The sequence below is a fragment of the Henckelia pumila genome, chromosome 3 (genome assembly GCF_033568475.1).
Source record: "Henckelia pumila isolate YLH828 chromosome 3, ASM3356847v2, whole genome shotgun sequence".
Classification (NCBI taxonomy): Eukaryota; Viridiplantae; Streptophyta; class Magnoliopsida; order Lamiales; family Gesneriaceae; genus Henckelia; species Henckelia pumila.
In genome coordinates, this window is record NC_133122.1 from 176,527,119 (window position 1) to 176,550,391 (window position 23,273).

General features: G+C 34.7%; 2 protein-coding genes across 2 annotated transcripts; both read right to left on the bottom strand.

Annotated features, from left to right (window-relative positions):
• Positions 1 to 3,642: 3,642 nt before the first annotated feature.
• Positions 3,643 to 4,119, bottom strand: LOC140890014 (uncharacterized). Its single transcript, XM_073297764.1, has one exon. The coding sequence runs from the start codon at positions 4,117 to 4,119 to the stop codon at positions 3,643 to 3,645; it is 477 nt and encodes a 158-aa protein (XP_073153865.1).
• A 146-nt stretch (positions 4,120 to 4,265) lies between these two features.
• On the bottom strand, positions 4,266 to 4,973 carry LOC140890015 (uncharacterized). The gene has a single exon (XM_073297765.1). The coding sequence runs from the start codon at positions 4,971 to 4,973 to the stop codon at positions 4,266 to 4,268; it is 708 nt and encodes a 235-aa protein (XP_073153866.1).
• Positions 4,974 to 23,273: the final 18,300 nt, after the last annotated feature.

The following is a 23,273-nucleotide window of genomic DNA, read 5'->3' on the forward strand; positions in this document are numbered from 1 at the left end:
ACATTCAGAAAAATATATTGTAAAAAAATATATGGAGTCTTGCAGGGCCTAAGTAGTGGAGAGGAAGTTTGGAGGATGAAGATTGTTGGAAGGCGTGATAAGTGGGGAGGAAGTTTGGAGAGAGATAATGTATGTAGGAGTATAAAAAGAATAAATAGGTGAAAATTCATCATGACACCATAAATAATTTGTATAGAATGCTTAGACTTAATAATATAGTAAAAGATGAGAAAATCAACAATAGACAAGGAAAACAAACGAAAATCTAAATTAACATAAATTAAAAATTATTATATATAACACAATATTGATAAAAAAAATTAAGAACAAAGAGATCGACGTCTGACTGTCCAACAAATTCCCTATTCTTGAACCTCGGAATATTTTGATGTCATCCATTTTGGTCATTTGGAAAAAAATAATTGATATTGTAATAGATTGTTACAACTGAATTAATGCTTTATTTGGTGACAACAAGCATCACAACTACGTATAATAATATCTCTGTCATAAGGTATGCGGGGGAGTATTTCAATATTTCTTTCAACACAAACAACGGTTAATTGATCAATATATGAAATGTTATAGTAGTGATGATTCAAAACAACGTCCTTACAAATATGTAACCTGATGTGCTCAATAGAAGAATATATTGTTTAATCCAACACAACTTTGCATATGATTTTTTTTTTTTTTTGACAATATGAGGTGATCAATTTTTTTATTAACCGTTCGGACCACTCATACCGAATTGCACCACTCTCTTTTTATTCATTTTTTCAAAAATCGCTACTAAAAATAATAATCATAAACCATATCGTCAACATGGTTTGGTCTTTTTTTTAATTATGTAAAAAAACTGCACCGAACCGTATGCCTAAACCGTTTGTCATAGTAATTGACCGAGGTTACTTATTTGTACACAACATAGTCAACTAAAGAAATCCTCATTGGTCCTAAGAAAAAAACACTCGTCTTCTTCCTAAATATTATTCAAATTACTCTTGTATTTATTATAGTATTTTTTTAAAAAAAATTACTACGAATATTTTGCTTGAAGTTTGGAAGTAATTAAAAAATTACGTTAGCGCAAAATGTCATTTTTGTTGTGGATGTCATGTTGTACTCAATTATTAACTTGATTTTGAATCTTGATTATTGTTTTAACTAGTTTTAATTTTTTAAGATTTGAACTATATTTTATATTTAAAACACACTATATTTTTATTGTTCAAATAAATTTGAATATATGTTCTAATATTTTTCATTTTAATTTATCATTAAAAAAAACCCCAACCGACCACCACCGACCGAAAACCGCTCAAAACCATAATACTAATTTTACATGTGAAACCACAATTTTTTCCCTAAAAACTAACCGACCGCCAATGACAATTTGGTTTGAAAATTTTGAAAAAACCAAAAAACTGTACCGTGATCACCTCTAAGTTATAACATAAATCCTATTATGCATGCAATTAATTGTCACTGTATCAGAAATAGAGTTATAAATGATTCAGTCGACCAAAAGCTTTCAAATTTCTTCAAGCAAAACTGATCAAGAAACTCGAAGCACACATTCACAGATATCATTCGATCATTGAAGGATCAATTTGTGCATCTGTAATTGAGTTGTAAAAACTTTGTTTTCAGCCAAGGACTGTTTTTGTTGATTGTGTATGCCAGAAATTCTGAGATAGGCGATTGTGTATAAGTCTTAATCTTGGATTGAGATTTTGCAAGTTGTTGTAAAATTCAAAGTCTTCTAATGCTATTCTTCTGAGAGGAAGAAGGGGTGACGTAGGAGTATTGAAATCTCCGAACATCCAGACACATTCGATTGTGTCTTTCATTTCAGTTTACCTTATGTTAGGATCGAAAATATGTGTAGGGGGGGGGGGGGGGAGGGGGTGAATTCACTATTTTAAAATTTAGAGTTTCTTCGATCTGATTTGTGAAAATCAGACAGAAATTTTGTTGCTTAAAACTTTGATCTGCTCGAAAGATCTGAGGATCTCAGGCGGAAGAAATCTTCCTCGCAGATTGAATACTTGTAAAGCTAAGGCAGATAGAATAATGTAAGTGCAGTAAATAAAGAGATAGAGTTGTTTCTGGATGTTCGGAGATGAATCCTCCTACGTCACCCCTTCTTCTGTTTTCAGAAGGATTCCACTAGAAGACTTTGATTTATACAAGGCTTTGTACAAATCCAATCCAATTAATCTTTTGAAAGGAACTCCTAGCAATACTTTCTCTTCGAAGCAGAACAAACTCTCTGCTTTGAGTTACGCAATGAAGCTACAGAATGTGCTTCGATGATTTGATCTGGATAGCTATGAATAGATTTGATCTGGATCGATTTCGTATGTGCTTTCTTTGGAGTTGATCGATCTTGAAATTTTCTCTAACTCAGAGTGTCGAGACTTTTATCTAATGATATGGGTATCTGAGTTATGCTGAGTGAAGACTTTTCAATTTGAATGAACTTTGATTTGATAACTTGTGTTTTTCACTCTTGGTCTCGTGTTTGAATCTTTGAGGTGTTCAAGTATTTATAATCTTCAAAAGTAGCCGGTGGGCCGCCAACAGTTTCTGATGATGAGCCGCCAACAGTCTCTGATAATGAGCCGCCAACATATCTTATTAAATAGCTCATAAATCTTGACTTTGATGGAGGCAGATCAACGTTCAAAATACCATTAAATGATATTGTCTTTTTCTTCAACAACTTCAACAACGGTTACTTAAAAGTAAGACTTTGATCTGGTTGATAGCTTACTTGATCTGTCTTGGATCGATCTGTATAATATGTTGAAAGTCTTCTTGATTCATCCGGATATCGGACACTTGATCTGGCAGTTCATACTTCGATTGGTTTATCCGAATATTTGGCATTTGATCTGGCATTAGATTTGATCCGTTTAAGATTTCGGACATTTGATCTGGATGAATATTTGATCCGTTTGAGATCTCGGACATTTGGTCTGGATGAATCTTTGATCCGTTTGAGATCTCGGACATTTGATCTGGATGAATCTTTGATAGATTTAGTCCTTAAATTATTTTATTACTTGGTTTTGTTTTGACCTGTTATCACCGAAAGTTTGATCTCCAACACCTTACTCAATCAGTTTCACATTCATTTTTCCACTCCGTGTTCAGAATATTTTTATTGACATTTTGTTCATATTGTATGTGTTTGTCAACTTACATAGACACCAAGAAAGTAAGAAGTCAGTCTCTAGTCCGATTGAGTTCTAATCCCTTAGAGTTGAGAAATTTTTGAAGTGTATTAACTCTCTCCCTCTATACTTAACCGATCCTATCAAATTTGTACCCTTTTATTCAAGTTAGATTAATTGTTAATATTTAAATCATGTTCTGAACTAAAAAATTTATTAATTGATATCTAACTTAATTTATATTCTATATCTATATGCTATATAAAAGTGGCTTTTGTCTATGCATTATTGTTTGTTATCACCAAAATTTAGATATTTAACACAATGTAGATTAATTCCTAATGTTTAATTCATGTCCTAACCTAAAAATTTATTAGTTGAAATTTTCATGTCATTTTATAACTTAATTAATGAGTAATTAAATTTTGCCCTTTTATTTTTTTTCGAAAGAAGCATAATATTAAATAGAGTCAATCAAAAGTACATCCGAAATAAAGGAAGGCGAGGGAGTAACTCGGCCTTCAAAATCAGACAAAGAACCTACCGCCCTAGCTAAAGCGTGAGCAACTTGGTTCGCTGATCGCCTATTAAAATAAAACAAACAAGATTGGAAATCTTCGATAAGAAGTTTACAATATTCAATTAAAAGGCCCAAGCTAGATTGATCAGATACCGAGGAGTTAAGAGCATCTATGACAATTTTGGCATCTGATTCAATTTGAAAGTGATGGTAATCCAGTTCTTTTAGCCAGTTTAATGCTTCCCTTATGCCCAAGGCTTCCGCAATGGCTGGATTTTGTATGCCAGGAATGCATCCATGAATAGCTCCTACAACAATTCCTCTGTGATCTCTAATTATACATCCATAGCACATGCGAGGGGGTTGTTGAATAGCGCTGCATCGACGTTGCATTTTATAAGTGGAGCTGGGGGACATTGCCAATGTGTAATATGCTGTTGGATAGGATGGGGTGATCGAGGTATCGGACGGTTACGAGATGCAACCCATTGAGAATGTACGGACATGGCGGAAGAGAAAATAAGAGCAGTTGGTTTGCTCTTGCCATTCCAAACCACGTCATTTCAGTTTTGCCTGATATTCCACATTAAGATTGCTGCCATTTCAATATCAGATGAATCTCGAGTGGTTGTGAGGTTATGCCACCAATCAGTTATGGAAATTGCTGATCCAATATAGCTTCCGATCGAAGTAAGATGCCAAATGTTTCTGACGAGAGAGCAAGATACTAGGGCATGCAATCCATCTTCTTCTTCATGACGACATAGAGGGCACCACTCCGGGATCTCAATTCTTCGATGACGAAGTGACTTCATAGTTGGCAAGACATTGGATAAGCTTCTCCAGATGAAATTCTGAATCTTCCCTGGGACGTTTAAGTTCCAAATATGGCTCCAATTTATACCCACAACTGGAGGTATTTGGTTATGAAGCTTTAGAAGATACATATATCCACTTTTAACGGTATAACATCCTCGCTTGTCATCTCCCCAGATCCAGCGGTCAACGCGTGCATGCCTACTTAGAGGAATAGAGAGGATAAGAAGCTGGTCTCTTACATTGAATAGGTTCCGAATAAGAGGTATATTCCAACCGCCATTCTCGTAAAGACGCAGAGAGCTGACTGTAGCCATTCGAAGCTCCGAAGGGCCCTCCGATTCAATGTAAGGGTTGTCGGTGTTTGGCAGCCAAGGATCATCCCATATTCTAGTGCGCAGACCAGATCCTATACGTAATTTGGCACATTGGCGGATAAGAACTTGGGTTGCCATAATACTATGCTAGGCATAGCTAGGATTTGGCCCGATCTTGGCTTCAAGAAAATTACTCTGAGGGTAATAACGAGCCTTAATGACTTGGGAAACCAGAGAGCAAGGTTCAACTACAAGCCTCCAACTTTGTTTAGCTAGAAAAGCTAAATTGTATTCGTGGAGTTTTCGAAAGCCCAATCCACCATCGCACTTATGTCGACTTAATTTGTTCCAGCTTTGCCAACATATACCACCTCTCTTGTCAGTAGACTTGCCCCACCAAAAAGAGTTCATCATACGCTCTAGCTCCTTGCACAATATCTTAGGTAATAGAAAGACACTCATATCATGTTATTTATTTTTAATAATTAATTTTCTTATCATTTCAAGACTTTTTGAAGTTTTTCTTGTAATTTTATAACTTATTCAATGAGTAATTAATATGTGTTTTTTTATTTATTCAATGTAGATTAATTCCTAGTGTTTAATTCATGTCCTAAACCTAAAATTTATCAATTGAACTTTTCACGCCATTTTAACTTAGTCAATGATTAATTAATTTGTGCATTTTATTTATTCAATGTAGAATAATTCTTAATGTTTAATTCATGCCCTAAACCTAAAAATTTGTTAATTGAAATCTATATTAATTTTTGTCTATAAATCTATATCTATATCTATATATCTATAAAAGTGGCACTTTGTTTATGAATTTACTCTTTTGTTATCATTTATTTCATTTGTTATTATCATTTTCAAGACTTTTTAGGTTTTTTTTTTTTTTTTTTTTTGTAAATTTATAACTTAGACAATGAGTAATTAACGTGTGCCTTTTATTTATTTATTTATTTAATGTAGATTAATTTTTAATGTTTAATTCATGTCCTGAGCCCAAAAATTTGTTAATTGAAATCTATCTATTCCTAGTGTTAAATTCATGTCCTAAACCTAACGTACGGTTTACTAATTGAAATTTTCATGTCATTTAACTTAGTCAATGAGTAATTAATTATGACTTTTATTTTTTCAATGTAGATTAATTTTTAATGTTTAATTCATCTCCTGAACTTGTTAATTGAAATCTATCTTAATTTTTTGTCTATAAATATTAAAAATTTAGTAATTTTGTGGACTTAGTTTTTATTATGAATCACAGTTTTGTTCTCATTTTCTTTCATTTAATAATTAATTTTCTTGTCATTGTCAAGAATTTTGAGATTTTCATGTCATTTTATAAATTAGTCAATAACTAGTTAATTTGTATCATTTTATTCAAGGTAGATTAATTGTTAATATTTAATTCATATCCTGAACTAAACAATTCCTTAATTGATATATATATAACTTAATTTATATATTCTATATCTATATGCTATATAAAAGTGGCATTTTGTTTGTGAATTATTGTTTGTTATCATCAAAATTTAGAGATTTAACACAATGTAGATTAATTCCTAATGTTTAATTAATGTCCTAACCTAAAAATTTATTAATTGAAATTTTCATGTCATTTTATAACATAATCAATGAGTAATTAAATTTTGACCTTTTATTTATTCAATGTAGATTATCTATATCTATATAAAAGTGACACTTTGTTTATAAATTTACAGTTTTTTTATCATGTTATTTCATTTAATAATTAATTTTCTTATCATTTCAAGACTTTTTGAAGTTTATCTTGTAATTTTATAACTTAGTCAATGAGTAATTAATATTTATCCTTTTATTTATTCAATGTAGATTAATTCTTATTGTTTAATTCATGTCCTAAACCTAAAAATTTATCAAATGAAATTTTCATGCCATTTTAACTTAATCAATGATTAATTAATTTGTGCATTTTATTTATTCAATGTAGATTAATTCTTAATGTTTAATTCATGCCCTAAACCCAAACATTTGTTAATTGAAATCTATCTTAATTTTTGTCTATAAATCTATATCTATATCTATATAAAAGTGGCACTTTGTTTATGAATTTACAATTTTGTTATCATTTATTTCATTTAATAATTAATGTCAGGATCGATGAACTACTGATGCTGAGGTAGAACGAGTAGTGAGCTGCTACTGTTCTAGAACTTGTTGCATAAAGCAGCAGCTAACTGCTACTGGTGATTTTAGTAGTGTTAGTCGCCGAACTCTCTTTTTTCTTAGATCTTCGAGAGTCAACCAACAAATATACGGTTGTGCGGAAAAAGGTCAACTGAGAGATTGAACTTGAATCAGCTGACTTTACCGGTTGTGTGTGTGTTCAGCGGAAAGTAATCAATACAACAATTTGTTTCTGGATGTTCGGAGACTCAACTGCTCCTGTGTCACCCCTTTTTCTGTTTCCAGAAGGCATCACTAGAAAACTTTGACACAACGGCCCACCTCAGCCAGGACTTATCTCACTGCCTACTGCTGAAACTCCTAGTTACTCTACGGGTTTCATCTTTTTGCTGAAATCAAGTTACAGAGTTTTGCAGTACCTCAACTATTACAAATAAAACATTTGTATGACTTAACACTTAGCACAATATGATCTTAAAAGATCTGATAGAATTGATGCGTGTGCTGGTGTTCTTTGGCTTCTGTATGATCTTCTATGTAAGCGTTTGAACTCTTCTTCTATGGATATGAACAACTGAAATTGTTCAATAGTTCTTTGATAAGTTGTAAGTTATTATGAGTTCTTGGGAGCAGGACAGTTCTTCTGTTTTGTTGTGGTCTCTATTTATAAGTGCAAGATAACAGTCATATTTGATTCAAATTCATCTGTTGGTAACTAGCCGTTTTCTTGTCTTTTAGTTCACTGTAGGAAGATACACTTTGGATAGGTAGATCTGAGTCTAATCAGTGTACTAAGGACCTTTGGTTAATATTTTTATCTGGTTCATGGAGAGCATCTGCTGATCTGCTCTTCTGCTTCTGCTTCTGTTTCTGCTTCTGTTCTTCTTCTTACTTCTTCAGTTCTTCTGACCTGCTTTCTCTTCTACTTCTGTTTCTGCTTCTTAATCTGCCTTCCAATTGTTATATATCAAGTTGATGTCTGAAGTACTTTTTGTCAAACACTAAAACTCATATATTTGATATCCTAACAATTAATCATATTATCATTTTCAAGATTTTTTTGAGGGTTTTCTTGTAATTTTATAACTTAGTCAATGAGTAATTAATATGTGTTCTTTTATTTATTCAATGTATATTAATTCTTAGTGTTTAATTCATGTTCTAAACCTATCAGTTTACTAATTGAAATCTTCATGTCATTTTAAATCAGTCAATGAGTAATTAATTGTGCCTTTAATTTATTCAAGTTAGATTAATTTTATATGGTTAACTCATGTAACCCAAAAATTTGTTAATTTAAATCTATCTTAATTTTTGTCTATAAATATAAAAAAAAATTAGTAATTTTGTGGACTTAGTTTTTATGAATTTACAGTGTTGTTCTCATTTTATTTTATTTAATAATTAATTTTCTTGTCATTGTCAAGACTTTTGAGATTTTTCATGTCATTTTATAAATTAGTCAATAAGTAATTAATTTATACCATTTTATTCAAGAAAAATTGATTGTTAATATTTAATTCATGTCATGAATTAAACAATAACTGATATTGAACTTAATTTATATTCTATATCTATATGCTATATAAAAAATGGCATTTTGTTTATGAAATAAAAGTTTTGTTCTCATTTTATTTCATTCAATAATTAATTTTGATATCTTTTCCAAAACTTGTTTTTGGTTTTGTTATGTCATTTTATAACTTAGTTAATGAGTAATTAAGTGACACTTTTTTTAAAATGAATTTACAGTTTTGTTATCATTTTATTTCATTTAAGAATCAATTTCTTATCATTTTCAAGACTTTTTGAGATTTTTCTTGTAATTTTATAACTTAATCAATGAATAATTAATATGTGTCCTTTTATTTATTCAATGTAGATTAATTCCTATTTTTTAATTCATGCCCTAAACCTAAAAATTTATTGATTGAAAATTTCATATCATTTTAACTTAGTAAATGAGTAATTAATTCGTGCCTTTTATTTATTCAATGTACATTCATTCTTAATGTTTAATTCATATCCTAAACCTAAATTTTTTATTTGAAATATATCTTAATTTTTGTCTATAAATCTATATCTATATAAAAGTGACACTTTTTTTTTTTTTTTATGAATTTACAGTTTTGTTATCATTTTATTTCATTTAATAATTAATTTTCATATAATTTTGAAGACATTTTATGTTTTTATTGTAATTTTATAACTAAATCAATGAGTAATATGTGTCCTTTTATTTATTCAATGGATTAATTCCCAGTGTTTAATTCATGCCCTAAACCTAAAAAATTAATTAATTGAAAATTTCATGAAATTTTAAGTTAGTCATTGAGTAATTAATTTGTTCCTTTTATTTATTCAATGTAGATTAATTCATAATGTTTAATTCATGTCCTAAACCTAAAAAAATGTTAATTGAAATATCTTAATTTTTGTCTATAATCTTGTTGGAGATTTTGAGTTTCGGTGTTTTACAATCGCGGAGCTAAACTGAACGTTCAATTCGTTAAACTGATAGCATCGTAAAATTGAAAGTGGTTTAGTAAACTGCTCGCGCACTTCGGTGTTTATGTTCTGCAATCAAAGAGCTAAACTGAACGTTCAACTGTGGCTAAGTAAACTGCACACGCGCTCAATTGCTAAGACATATCAGTTTACCTACTGAGACTAAGTACTCAGTTTTTGAACTGCCATCATCAGGAAACTGAAGTTCGCACAACCAGATTATTCAACACTCAGATAATATTCAGAATGACACTCAGTTTACCTTAATGGATAGACTTATCCGTACACTGACATTCCTGCAACGACCGACGCATTATCAGAGCGTAATTTTTGCAGAGAACGTTGACATGACATATACAAACAGTGAAACGGGAAGAATTTGAGGATTTCAATGAATATTTAAAATTATAACTGTTGGCACCCAAGTTATAAATACACATTTTGATCAGTTGAGAAAAGCTCTTTGGAATTATCGCGCTATCACACTCTCTAAGAAGCTTTCATAGTTTTTCAAGCTAAACTGATCAAGAAACTCTAATCATACACTTTCATATTCTATTCGATCATTTAAGGATCAATTTGTGCACTTGTAATCGAGTTGTAATCTTTGTATATCACATTCAATCGAGGACTGTATTTTGTATTATGTTTACTAGGAGTTCTGAGATAGGCAATCATGTATAAGTCCTAGTATTGGAGTGGGGTTTTGCAAGTTGTTGTAAAATTCAAAGTCTTCTAGTGCTATCCTTCCGAGGAGGAAGAAGGGGTCAACGTAAGAGTTTTTTAAATCTCCGAATATCTAGAAACACTTGACTATGTCATTTCTTCAGTTTACCTTATCTCATTCAGTTTCGCACTCATATTCATACTCAGTGTTCAGTATCTTTACTTTGACATATTCTTGCACATTAAACTTGTTTGTCAATTTACATCGACACTAAGAAAGCAAAAAATTTAGTTGCTAACCCGATTGAGTTCTATCATTTGTCAGTCGAGATAATTTTTGAAGTGCATTCACCCCCTCTCTATACTCAACCGATCCTATCAAGTAATATCAGAGAACAAGATCTTTCTTGTACATGAACACTTTATTTCAAAATGTCTTCATTCAGTAAAATTCCAAGGTTCTCCAAAGAATATTTTGATGACTGTAAAATAAGGATGCAAGCACATCTCTCTACGTTGAATGATGGCATGTGGTATGTCATTACTGATGGTTCCATTACCATCACAAAAGCCAACACTGATATCGCAATCACAAGAGGAGCTCCACAGTTTATTGAAAAACCAAGGAGTTAGTGAACCACAGAAGACAAGAAAGCAAACCTGGACAATATGGATAAAGATATTCTATACAAAACTCTTGACAAAAAATACATCTAGCAAGATCAAAATATGTAAAACAGGAAAATACATATGGGAAAAACTCATCCAGTTATGTGAGAGAAATGAGCAAACCAAGGAGAACAAAATGTATGTGAAAAAATAGAAGTTTGATAACATCATGATGAAGCCTGGTAAAACTAACAGCATTGTTATTGAACTCAATGCACTGGGAAAAACATACCCAAACCGAGAAGTGATTCTAAAGATGATTAGAGGAATTCCCAAGGAATGAGATGTCAAAGGATTTGAACAAACTTGAACTTCTTGATTTGTTTGCTGACCTAAAGGCATACGAATTTGAACTAAAAGCAAGAGAAGAAGATCAATCTATTCCTCAGGTGACCAAAGCTCTGGCCGCTGTCAAGATAGAACCATCAATATCCACTGAAAGGACAATAGAGCAGTTGAGCAGTGATGCTATGTCAATGTTTGCGAAGAAGTTTGGGAAATTCATAATAAAGAATCAAGGAGAGTCCTACAAAAGAAATTATCAGAAAAAGGACTCAGTTGAGGAGCCTCGAATGTGCTTCAACTGTGAAAAAATAGGACACTTCATAGCTGACTGTCCAAAATCGAAGAAAGATTAACAAAGATCAACTGAGATATGAAAGAAGCCCTACAAAAATAGAATAAGTTCCAGAGACGGATCATATAAGAAGAAGCATGAAACCCCTAGTTGCTGAATAAATTAAGGCCAAATGGGCAGACACTGATAGTGACTCATGCGAGTCCGATTGGTCCTCAAGCTCAAGTGATGATGAAGAGGAATTCACTTGTCTCATGGAAGATGATCACGAGCTGGCATCCACCAGTGAACATGTATTTGACTTTAGCTCTGAAGAATTTATACGAGATGATTTAATTCTTGCACTTCATGAAATGGACAATGAGTACCAGAAATTGTCCATATCCTTCGAGAACTCAACAAAAGGAAAAATGATCTGCAAGACACTTCGACTGAGCCCAACTGGGAACAGTCAGTCAATAAAATCATTCCTAAAATAGAGATTGCTAAACTTAAGACTGATAATGAGTAGATGAAGACAAAATACTTGAAACTTACAGTTTAAAATCGAAGATTAACCGATTTCGTAAGATCATGGAGACAAGAGTGGTCTAGGATTTGGTAAAACTGATTGCATTGGTGAGTCTAGTACTCTCCCAAAACTGAACATGTGAAAAGGTAAGTACATACACTTTGTAAGGTCCAGTATATAAAATGAACATGGAGAAATCTATGAAAAATCAATCCTTAAAGTTGGAAGGTCAATCGAGCAAACAAATAGGAATAAGTTTGGAATTGGGTTCATTCCTGAGGATATTAAAGTTGAGTCAAACAAGATCTCTAATCATATCAGTAGGGCTCAAATAAATCCTATGAAATGAAATCGGAACCAATACTATAACAGACGACTTATTCAGAAGAGATACATGCAGTTCAATGATGTGGGAAAGGGCAAACAACACTTCATATCAACTGCTTGTCACACACCACGACCTCGAGCATATAAAAAAGTACAAACTTTTAGGAATACAAAAACTGGTAAGTTAGTGAAACTAATAAAATCTAGGTACTAAAGGATTAATACCTCGTGGACCCAAATAGATATGGGTACCAAAATCATTCAACTCTGTGTATGCAGGTGATAGTAGTTGATGACACACATGATACACTTTGGTACCTGGATAGCGGATGCTGGAGACATATGACAGGAAATGCTCAGCTGCTATCCGAACTGACCAAGTTTACTGGACCCAAGATCACCTTTGGTGACAACTCACAGGAAAGAACCGTGGGTAATGGTAAGATTATCCACGGTAACATCATTATTAAGGACGCATTGTTAGTTGAAAACTTGAAATATAATTTGATAAGTATCAGTAACTGTGTGATTATGAGCATTTAGTTGAGTTTAAGAAACAATCATGCCTTGTCAAAGATCTCTCTGGTAATATCATTTTGACAGGAAACATGTGTGGGAACACTTAAAAAGTCTGTTGGAATGCTCAATCTACCAAACCAGTTTGCCTCATATCTTCAAATCTCAATCGCAATTGGTTGTGACACAAGAGACTAAACCACCTTAATTTTAAAGCTATTACCAGTTTGAGTAAGCTTGAGTTAGTAACAAGCCTGCCTAAAATCGAGTTTTATAAAGACAAAGTATGCTCATCTTGTCAGTTTGGGAAGCAGGTTAGGTCATCATTTAAAAACAAATGGTGTAATTCATCAACCCGATGCTTGGAACATTTGCATATGGACTTTTTTGGTCCTATCCCAGTAACAAGTTCAGGGGGAATGAAGTATACTCTTGTGATTGTTGATGACTACTCTCGATTCACCTGGGTCATTTTTCTAAATCTAAAGACCATACTGCTCTCCAACTGATCAAGATTTTCAAAAGACTTTTCAATGAAAAATCAAACAAATTGACAAAATCAAGAGTGACAGGTGAACTGAATTTGTCAATCAAACCTTTTATTCATTTTTAGAGCATCATGGAATCAGACACGAGTTCTCAGCAGCTAGAACACCACAACAAAATGATGTTGCAGAAAGGAGAAATCAAACTCTAAAGAAAGCTACTAGAACAATGTTGGCTGATTCTGGGGTGTCTCAAAGGTTTTGGGACTAGGCTGTGAACACATCTTGCTACACTCAGAACAAATCGATATGTAAGAAGCATATGAAAACGTCATATGAGATCTGGAATGACAAGCAGCCTATTATCTATCACTTTAAGGTGTTTGGTTGCAAATGTTATTCACAAAAACGGTAAAAATAATCGACTTCATTTGATGCAAAGTCAGATGAGGGTATATTTCTTGGTTATTCTTCAATTAGCAAAGCTTATCGAGTTTTTAATAAAAGAACGCTAAATGTTGAAGAAATCATGCATATTGTCTTTGATGAAACAGTTTTCTCAAAAAAGCCTATTGATGTTACTCAACTGACCAACCGCTTTCAAGAAAGCAATATGAATAAATCATTACCAACGTAAAAAGAAGATGTTATAGAGGAGCTTTGAAAGAAATCTTGAAAGAGGAAGGATACAACGAGCGAGCTTGTTAAGTTGTGCTTCAGCATAAGTATTTTCCCAAAATGTAACTTTATTGTGTTGTTCTCATTATAATACATTTATCATTGGGAATTTAAAACAACTAAAAATTCAACTGATGCCCACGCCAAACGAGATAATTAAATTTTAAGTTGAAGTATGCACTATAATATAATACTTAGTTAATAAAATTAATTAATGTTAATAGTACTTATGAAATCATAAAAAAATTGTGACAAAAAAGTGAGAAATCACACTAAACTCAAACCAGTTTTTACCTTAGACAAATTATTTTATATCTAAGTTACTTAAATCCTTTAATAGATTTAGAAAAGTTTTAAATTGTTCAAAATATGTTTATTTATCCTCTAAATTTTTTTATTTTTCTTCATATTTTTTACTTTGTTTAATCAAATTTTTATTGTGAGCAACATATTTAACATATTATTTTTATAAAGTATAAGTTAAGTATCACATTCAATAAATGCTTTTTACGACATACACAACATGTACTTGATTGTATATCAAATTTAAAGTAACTCGATTGGATTATTATTGAAAAAATTAACCATAAAAATATTTTAGTTTTATCAAGGCATTATGGATTGAATTGATGGTTGAAAAACAAAAGATAAAGAGATTAGATGAAATAAAATAATTCTCTCTATATAATTGATTGAAGGTTCAATAAATATAATATATCTTAATTTACAATGTTATTACAAAATTTTTAGAACAGTACATACCTTTGATATTTACAAAGCTGAATAAGGAAAAATAAGAAGTAAATTGCACGCGCTCAACGAGCAGAACTAAAGGAGAAAAATGGACGAGTTTCGAAGCTAAACTGAAGATACAAACTAAGTTTACTTTTGACTAAATCTCAACAGAAGAAATGAGCTAAACTGCATACAATTTAAGGAACTAAACTGAATCGGTTTCACATATGCTAAATTGAATCAGTTTCTCAGAGTCAAACTGTCTCACAGCCAAATCAAAGCTAAACGATTTCCAGACTAAATCATCCAAGAGACTGCGTGATCAAGATTGAATCAACCTAACTCTCGTGGATAGACTTTTTCATACATAGCTGACACCACAAAATCTAGAGCAAAACAGTGTACGATCACGACAGAAAATGTACGAGGAAAAGACAAGCTAACAGCCACTATTTGAATTTGTAAAAGTAGTTTCTCACCAAGTATAAATACATATCAATGGGTGCTTGAAAACGCATTCGTATCCTTAGAAAAATACTCGCGCATATATTCAAGTTATCAGAGGTAAACTGAACACCTTCAGTTTACTCACTTACGTTCAAGTCAAGGAACACAAAGTTCATTTCTAAGAAAAAATCAAGAGCTGAAAAACACAAGCGGGCATATCAATATTTCAGATCAGTAGGATCAAATCCTGTTTAAGTTTAGAGTTTTAATACAAGCATCGTAGCTGTATTTATCAGTTGAGGTACTGCAAACTTCGTTGTAACAAGAATCAGTCGAGGTTGAGTTCTTGAGTCTAGAAGTTCTAGGATAGACGATTGTGTGTAAGTCCTGGTATTAGAGTGCGTTTTTGCAAAGTGTTGTAATAGTCAAAATCTTCTAGAGTGAATCTTTTTGAGGTAGAAGAAGGGGTGACGTAGGAGTATTGAAATCTTCGAACATCCAGAAACAAACATTTGAGTTATCTGACTTTCAGTCGAGCACTCTCACTCACTCACTACTCCGATAAAACCATTTAATCACAATTTATAATCTGTTAATTGACATCATTCCGCACATAATATTTGTTTGCTAATTAACATCGACACGCAAGAAGGAAACAATTCAGTTGACCAACCTCAACTAAATACAATCTTGAAGTTTCAGGGGTCAACTGCTACATTGATATCAATAAATTAGTTTTGCCACCCTCAACTGATCTCATCAAGTGGTATCATAGCGAGGTTCCTTCTCATTTCTGAACTTATCTCAAATTGGATGCATTTGGAGAAATCGCTAAAAGCTTCTGGTACACAATTGTTGACAACTGCGCCGCCAAAACTGTTGAGTCATGCTCTACAGCCAAGAATATTTTGCAGCAATTGATCGAGCTAGGAGATGAGGAGATAAAGACTGAAGAGACCAGGAGTCCATTAATCGATCTCAGTGAAGAACCCTGTTGCTCACAAAAAGCCACGAATATAAATGAAGAAAACTACTTCATGGCTTATGATGATCAATCATCCATCAGAGAACAAGCTTCAGAACAAAATTCCACGAGTGGACATGTATTTGATTTTAACTCTAATAATTTTTCACTAGAGGATCTAGTTGAAGCACTGCATGACATGACTAATGAGTATCAAAGACTGTGCCTAGAATTTGTGGAAAATAAAGCAAGGCAAAATGACTTGCCATACTGCTCAACTGAACCCGAATTAGAGATATCAGTTGAGAAGATCAGTCTAGAGACAGATATTTATAATCTCAAGACTGAAAATGATAAGCTACAAGTTGAAAATCAGCAGTTAGAATCAGAGAATCTGAGGATAACTGAACTGATTCAAACTTGGAATAAGTCCTTAGTTTTGTTGACTAAATTGCAAGAGTCGCAAAATCTTATAAGAGACAAAACTGGTCTCGGGTTTTGTAGTGACCCGTATCCAAAATTTATGATTAAGTGATAATTAATCATGTGATCATGTTTAGATTAAATAAAATATGATTAAGGGATTTCCAAACGAGTCTAAGGAATTCAAAAATGGATCCAGAACACTCGAAAATTACCGAGAAGGTTCCGGGTGTTCGGAGAGATCGGATGCACCGAACCAGGTTCGGACCCTCCGAACCTAGAATGGAGCCAATACCTAAAGAACGGACGCTCTGATGAGTTTGGAGGCTCCGAACTCAAATCGGAAGCTCCGATATTTCATGGCCAGCTGTCCGGAAATAATTCGGCATTGATGAAGTCACTGAGGGGACTTCGGATGCTCCGAAGGTGCATCAGAGGCTCCGAACTAGTGTCGGCAGGCGCTAAAGGGCTAGTAGCGGAGCGGTTCTTAAGTTTTGAAGGAAATATCCATCAGCGGGCTGACGATAGACGAAGGTATAACTTTTGCTTCTTAAAAATATTTAGGAGTATGCAATAGCTTAGTTAAGGATTTTAGAGCTTAAATATTGATGCATGAGTATTTGAATTGTAGAGCTGATGATAGGCTTGGAACCTAGAGTGGGACTGCTAGGACTGCCTTTAGTAAGGTACTTAAGTACTGACCGAGATATCCGACATGATATATGATTTATGTGTTGCATGTGTATGTGCTATGTGCTATGTGTTTACCATGTTTTTACTGTTTTAGCACATGCATGTTTTTATACTAGACTGCATCTCGTGAGAGGTGGGTCATTGACAGTTTCCATAGGGAGCATGTATCTCATTTTGGACTCGATTCGGTTATTGAAAGTTTCCATATGGAACTTGTATCCTGTTTTGAATTCGGGTCAGGATTTGGGGAGGCTCAGCCTCTGGTTTTGCTATCACTAGAAGCGATCATGACGGTGGAGTAGACGCTATAGTTTATGGATGAATATACGAGTACCCCCGCGGACAAGCTATTTGGCATGGTGCTGTATATTCATGGCGCCCTGAGCATAATGTTTTACCTTGTTTTAAAGTCACTTATGTGCTACATATATTTTATATATCATTGCTTCCGTATTGAGCGTAGTCACTCACGTCCAGTGTTTTGTATGTCTGGACACCCTATTCGATGGGACAGGTGCAGGTACTGCTCCCAGTAGCTTAGAGAGGCCAGCGTCCAGTGAAGACAACAAGTTTAGCTGTAGGTTTTTATTTTTCATTAGGATTATTTATTCGATTGAGTTGTATAATCGAATTTGTTTAGTCGGTTGTATTCCGCCGACCAACATTTATTTAAGATTTCTGCAGCGTAATTCTGATTAGTGTTAATTGCATGCTTAATTATGCTCTAAATCTCTGCTTAGTAGTGGATCCGGGTTGGGTCGCTATAGTTTTAATGACAAGGATTGCAGACCAACTGAGGCTAGTACTAAACCAAAATTGAATATGTGCAAAGGAAAATACATCCACTTTGTCAAATCCAGTTTGATAAATGAATAGAGTAGTCTTGCTCAACAGAATGATGAAACTGTTGAAACTTGGAACAATTTCTGGAAGTTTGGAATTGGATATACGCCAGAGAGCTCTTGTGCAAAGAAAGACTGGAAATCCAGTCAAACCAAACACATCTCTATGATGGAACAATGCAACCGTAGAGATATGGAAAAGATGAAATCACACACTGCATCACAAGAATATTCACGAACACATCATCCACAATACAACTCTTATCATACACGTCATTATCAGTTTAATGCATTTTACTTACCTCACAATCACACGAGACACAAAGAACAAACTTTATGGGATACAGTCAATGATAGACCAATTTGGTTAATCAAAATCTGGATTCCTAAAAGCCTAATCCATCGAGTACCCACATAGATTTGGCTACCATAGTCTAGTTTGGATTTATGTTTGTAGGTGACAAGAAGCGAAGAACTCAAGAAGTCAATTTATTCATACAAAAGTTGACTAATTGAGAGAAAATCCGTTTAGGAGGAAAATTGAATTGAGGGGGAACATCAGTTCTGCAAGTTTTGCATAAGATTATTTAAATCCTGAAGACAACAGTTGAATCACTCATCTTGATTCAAGACTAAGATTTTTTTCCTTAATATTTTTAGTTTTAAGACTTATTTAGCTTTATTAATTTATTTTACTTCTCAACTACTGATATGTTCTTACGATGTTAAGTGTCGATCATTTTTAAGTAATACTGTGCATAAATTGAAATAGGAAAAACAACAGAGCTAGTAGAAAATAGATTTTATTCATAGATAATGATTTACAATACATATTTCCCATTCTACCACCATCATCCAGAAACCCATCCAGGTGCCCAGCTCACCAGCAAAAGCCTCCTAAAACTCTAGGGTGGCAGTGATCTTGTTCAGCATCTGAAGCTCCTTTATGAGCATCAGCAGGTGTGAGACCTCGGTTCTAAACAACTAATCTCAGATCAGGAATAAAAAGCCATAAGAAAACAAGAATAAAAAAAAATATATTTTTAAAAGCCTCGCGCCCGCGCGAGATGGCGCGCGAGCTCCACTTCCAGCAACCTTGCTGGAGGCTCGCGCCCGCGCGAGATGCAATGCTTGCGCGTGCGCGGGCTAACAAACCCGAGCCCATAAAAGCTCTTCGCGCGCGCGAGGTACCACCTCGCTCGCGCGCGGAAGTCCTGTGCAGAAATGCTCAGCTACAAAAAAATGTTCCCGCGCTCGTTCTCAACATGCATTCAAATACATACACAAAACAAGGTGTAGAGAATACACGCAATATCAAAACATACTTTCATAAGGCCTATAATCAACAAGAAGTCTAGATCGATAAAAGTTCCAAACATGCTTCGATTCTAGATTACAATCCGAATACAAAACAAATTCGAATTACAATACATAACAAGTTCGAGTTCTAACATGCTTCAATCTTAAACTAGATAAACATGCTGATTCGACTTCTAAACCGAGTTCCACTACTAACTCTCCCTCTTGATGCTAACCAGGTCTTCGCTGACTTGATCCTGCCCCTCCTGTTTCCAAGTACACATACAAAACAAAGCAACAACCAGATAACTCCGGTAAGAATGATATTCCCAGTAAAAGCAACATAAAAAGTAATACAACAACAAACATGCTTTCAAGACAACAACATTTTCAATAACAACGTAATGAAATTCATGTCTTTAAATCGGGATATCAATTTTGAAAAACGAGGGATTGCTGCTCTGCTTATGGGATCCCGAGAATGAGATCATGTAACGACTCACCGACTCTCCCAATCGAGGTGGTGCCACATATCCCACTCTCCTAGACTTTGGTGCGACTATAAGGATTATGCTGACTCTAGGTGAACCTCTACACCCAGGCCACTCATTGTTCTGCCCACTGAAATCAAAGGTTTGGCTCAATATGAATGCATAAGAAAACATAAAGCATTAAGCCATGAAACAAAACTCAATCAACAACAAAATACAAGTTCCACATGCTAGAACAAGTATTGATGCAATTATGTGATTTTTAAGGGAAAACTTGAGAACGAACTGTCCCGAGTATGCTATCCCGCTAACGATGACTTCTTGTACCTTTCAATGCAATAGCTCTAACTCTAGATAAGCTACAAAAAAGGTTATATCGAAAACTAAACAACCTATCAACAACAACGGCTCAAGGAAATCTCTTTACCGTTCTTCGTCCAATTCTTGACGATCAAATGCTGCTAACACAGGGCTCGACAAACTCCAAACGAATCTGTACGGAGGCAAAGAAGATCAAAAACGACAATCAAAACTCAATAGCCAAAGTTCTACAATTCAAACACGGTTCAAAAACCCAAAACTCAAACCGGCGGCATAACGGCTATAAACTGAACAAATCGGAAACGCAGACAACAGTTCAATATCGATATCAACTCATATCAATGCTAAGACAACAATAACAAGGCAATTCCAACACATCTCAAAATATCATTTTCAAAAATAGGCTTCCAAAAATCATAACAAATCCGAACGTCGCTCTATTTTAAAACCGACAGAGAATAAACGATCAGAACTCTGCCAAGAACAACATACTCAAAACTCAATCAAATCTAACAAAATCCAAAAAATATAATGTATCTGATCGGAGAGAAACTTACGATATAACGAAGCTCTCGCTGTAGTGATCTCTAATCTGCCTTCAGAAATAAATTTCAATGGACGGATCGACCGGAAACTCAAATCTGAAAGCTTAAAGAACTTGGAGGCTTCTTCAATGGGGAGAAACGTGATGGAGGGGATGAAGAAGGACTAAGGAGACTTGTTCAAATGAATTCCAAGACCAAATAATATAACAAATCCACTTTTTGCGTTTTAGTCCCTGAAATTTCCAAAATTTGCAAAATAGACCCTGATAAAAAACAAGTTGGCTCTTGAACTCTGGAAACTCTGATTATCTCAAATAAGCTCAATTAAGATAAAATCGGGGTGTTACAATTCTCCCCCTTTAAGAAGAGATTTCGTCCTCGAAATCAATAAGAATCACAACTCATAAGATAGAATAAAGAACTAAAGACAGTAAGAAGAACTCACGTCATCCGAATAACTCAGGAAATCGCTGCCTCATGTCAGACTCTGTCTCCCAAGTCGCTTCCTCGACGCCGTGACGGCTCCACTGCACTTTCACCAACGGAATCAACTTGGTTCTGAGTTGCTTCTCCTTCCGATCAAGAATCTGAATCGGTCGCACAAAATAGCTTAGAGTCTCGTCAAGCTCGGCTTCGTTAGGCTGAAGAACATGAGAAGGATCAGGATGATATTTCCGCAGCACAGAGACGTGAAAAACATCGTGAATACCAGATAAAGACGGAGGAAGTGCAAGTCTGTAGGCAAGATCGCCTAACTTCTCGAGAATCTCGTACGGTCCGATGAATCTCGGAGATAAATTCCCTCTCTTACCAAATCTGACAGTGCCTCTAAAAGGAGAAATCTTAAGGAAAACGCGGTCTCCCTGCTCGAAACTCAGAGGTCTACGTCTGACATTCGCATACTTCGCCTGTCTATCTTGAGCTGACTTCATTCTCAACTGAATGATCTTAACTTGCTCTGCCATATCTCTAAGCATATATGGTCCCAAATCAGGTGACTCGGGCAAATCATCCCAAAACAACGGAGATCGACACTTCATACCGTACAAAGCCTCAAAAGGCGTCATACCGATACTCGCTTGGAAGTTGTTGTTGTAAGAAAACTCAACAAGAGGCAAAGAATCTTGCCAACTAGTGTCAAAGTCTAGCAGTACTGCTCGAAGCATATCCTCTAACGTCTGGATAGTTCGCTCTGACTGTCCATCGGTCTGAGGATGATAAGCTGTACTCAGATGCAACGAGTACCAAGTGCTTCCTGAAGACTGTGCCAAAAGTGCGAAGTGAATCTAGGGTCTCGGTCTGAAACGATCGACTTCGGCACACCATGCAATCTCACAACATTGCTAACATATAACTCAGCCATATGATTGTGACGATACATCATCCTGTATGGAATAAAACAAGCAGACTTTGTCAATCGGTCGATCACTACCCAAATAGCATCGCATCCTCGAACAGATCGCGTTAGCTTCGTGACGAAATCCATAGAAATGTGATCCCATTTCCATTCAGGAACAGATAGACTGTGCAACAGACCGCCCGGCCGCTTCCTTTCTGCTTTCACTTGCCGAAAGTTCAAACATTGAGATACATACCTCGCAACATCGCTCTTCATTCTCTTCCACCAGAACTGATTCTTCAGATCGTTGTACATCTTACGACCTCCAGGATGAACACTGAACCGACTGCAATGAGCCTCTCAGAGAATACGCTGCCTCAACTCTGAAATATCAGGCACAACAATACGGTTATTCACAAACAAAACGTCATCTCTAACCTGGAATTCAGACTGATGCCCATATCTGAATTTCTCTACTGAAACCTGAATGCTCGGATCAGACTTCTGTGCTTCTTTGATCAATACAAATAACTCTGGCTCGGCTTGAATAACACATACTCTGATAGTCTCCCTATCTGTTCCAAACTCTAAACCAGAAGTGCAACAATCCTAGATCAACTGAGAAACACCAATAGTAGAAGAGATGAAGAAGAAAGATTTTGGGTCAAGGCATCTACAAATGTATTTGACTTTCTCAAATAATACTTGATTTCACAGTCGAAATCCTTCAACATATATAACCATCTTCTCTGTATCATATTCAACTCTGCCTGTGAAAACAAGTACTTAAGACTCTTATGATCAGAAAAGATCTCAAAAAAGCTAGCCTCACAATATGCAGTCCAGATAAAAGGCGCATTCTTCTGAGTCAGCTGGGTAATAGACTTGGCAAAAGACGAGAATCCCTCGATGAATCGGCGATAGTAACCTGCTAAACCCATAAAGCTTCGGATCTCAGGCACTGCTGTCAGTCTAGGCCAATTCATAACTACTTCAATCTTGCTGGGATCGACAGAAATCCCATCTCCTGAAATAATGTGACCGAGAAAGATAACTCGATCCAACCAGAACTCACACTTAGACAGCTTAGCAAACAACTGTTCCACCCGCAAAATCTGCAAAATGGTCCTCAAATGCTTTGCGTAGTCAGTACGGTACTTCGAGTAGATAAGAATATCACCGATGAATATAATGACAAACTCATCTAAATAGCGCTGAAATATACGG

Excerpts from the sequence above, each read along its gene's own strand:
- LOC140890014 (XM_073297764.1), bottom strand. The coding sequence starts at position 4,119 with ATGTCCCCCAGCTCCACTTATAAAATGCAACGTCGATGCAGCGCTATT.
- LOC140890015 (XM_073297765.1), bottom strand. The coding sequence starts at position 4,973 with ATGGCAACCCAAGTTCTTATCCGCCAATGTGCCAAATTACGTATAGGA.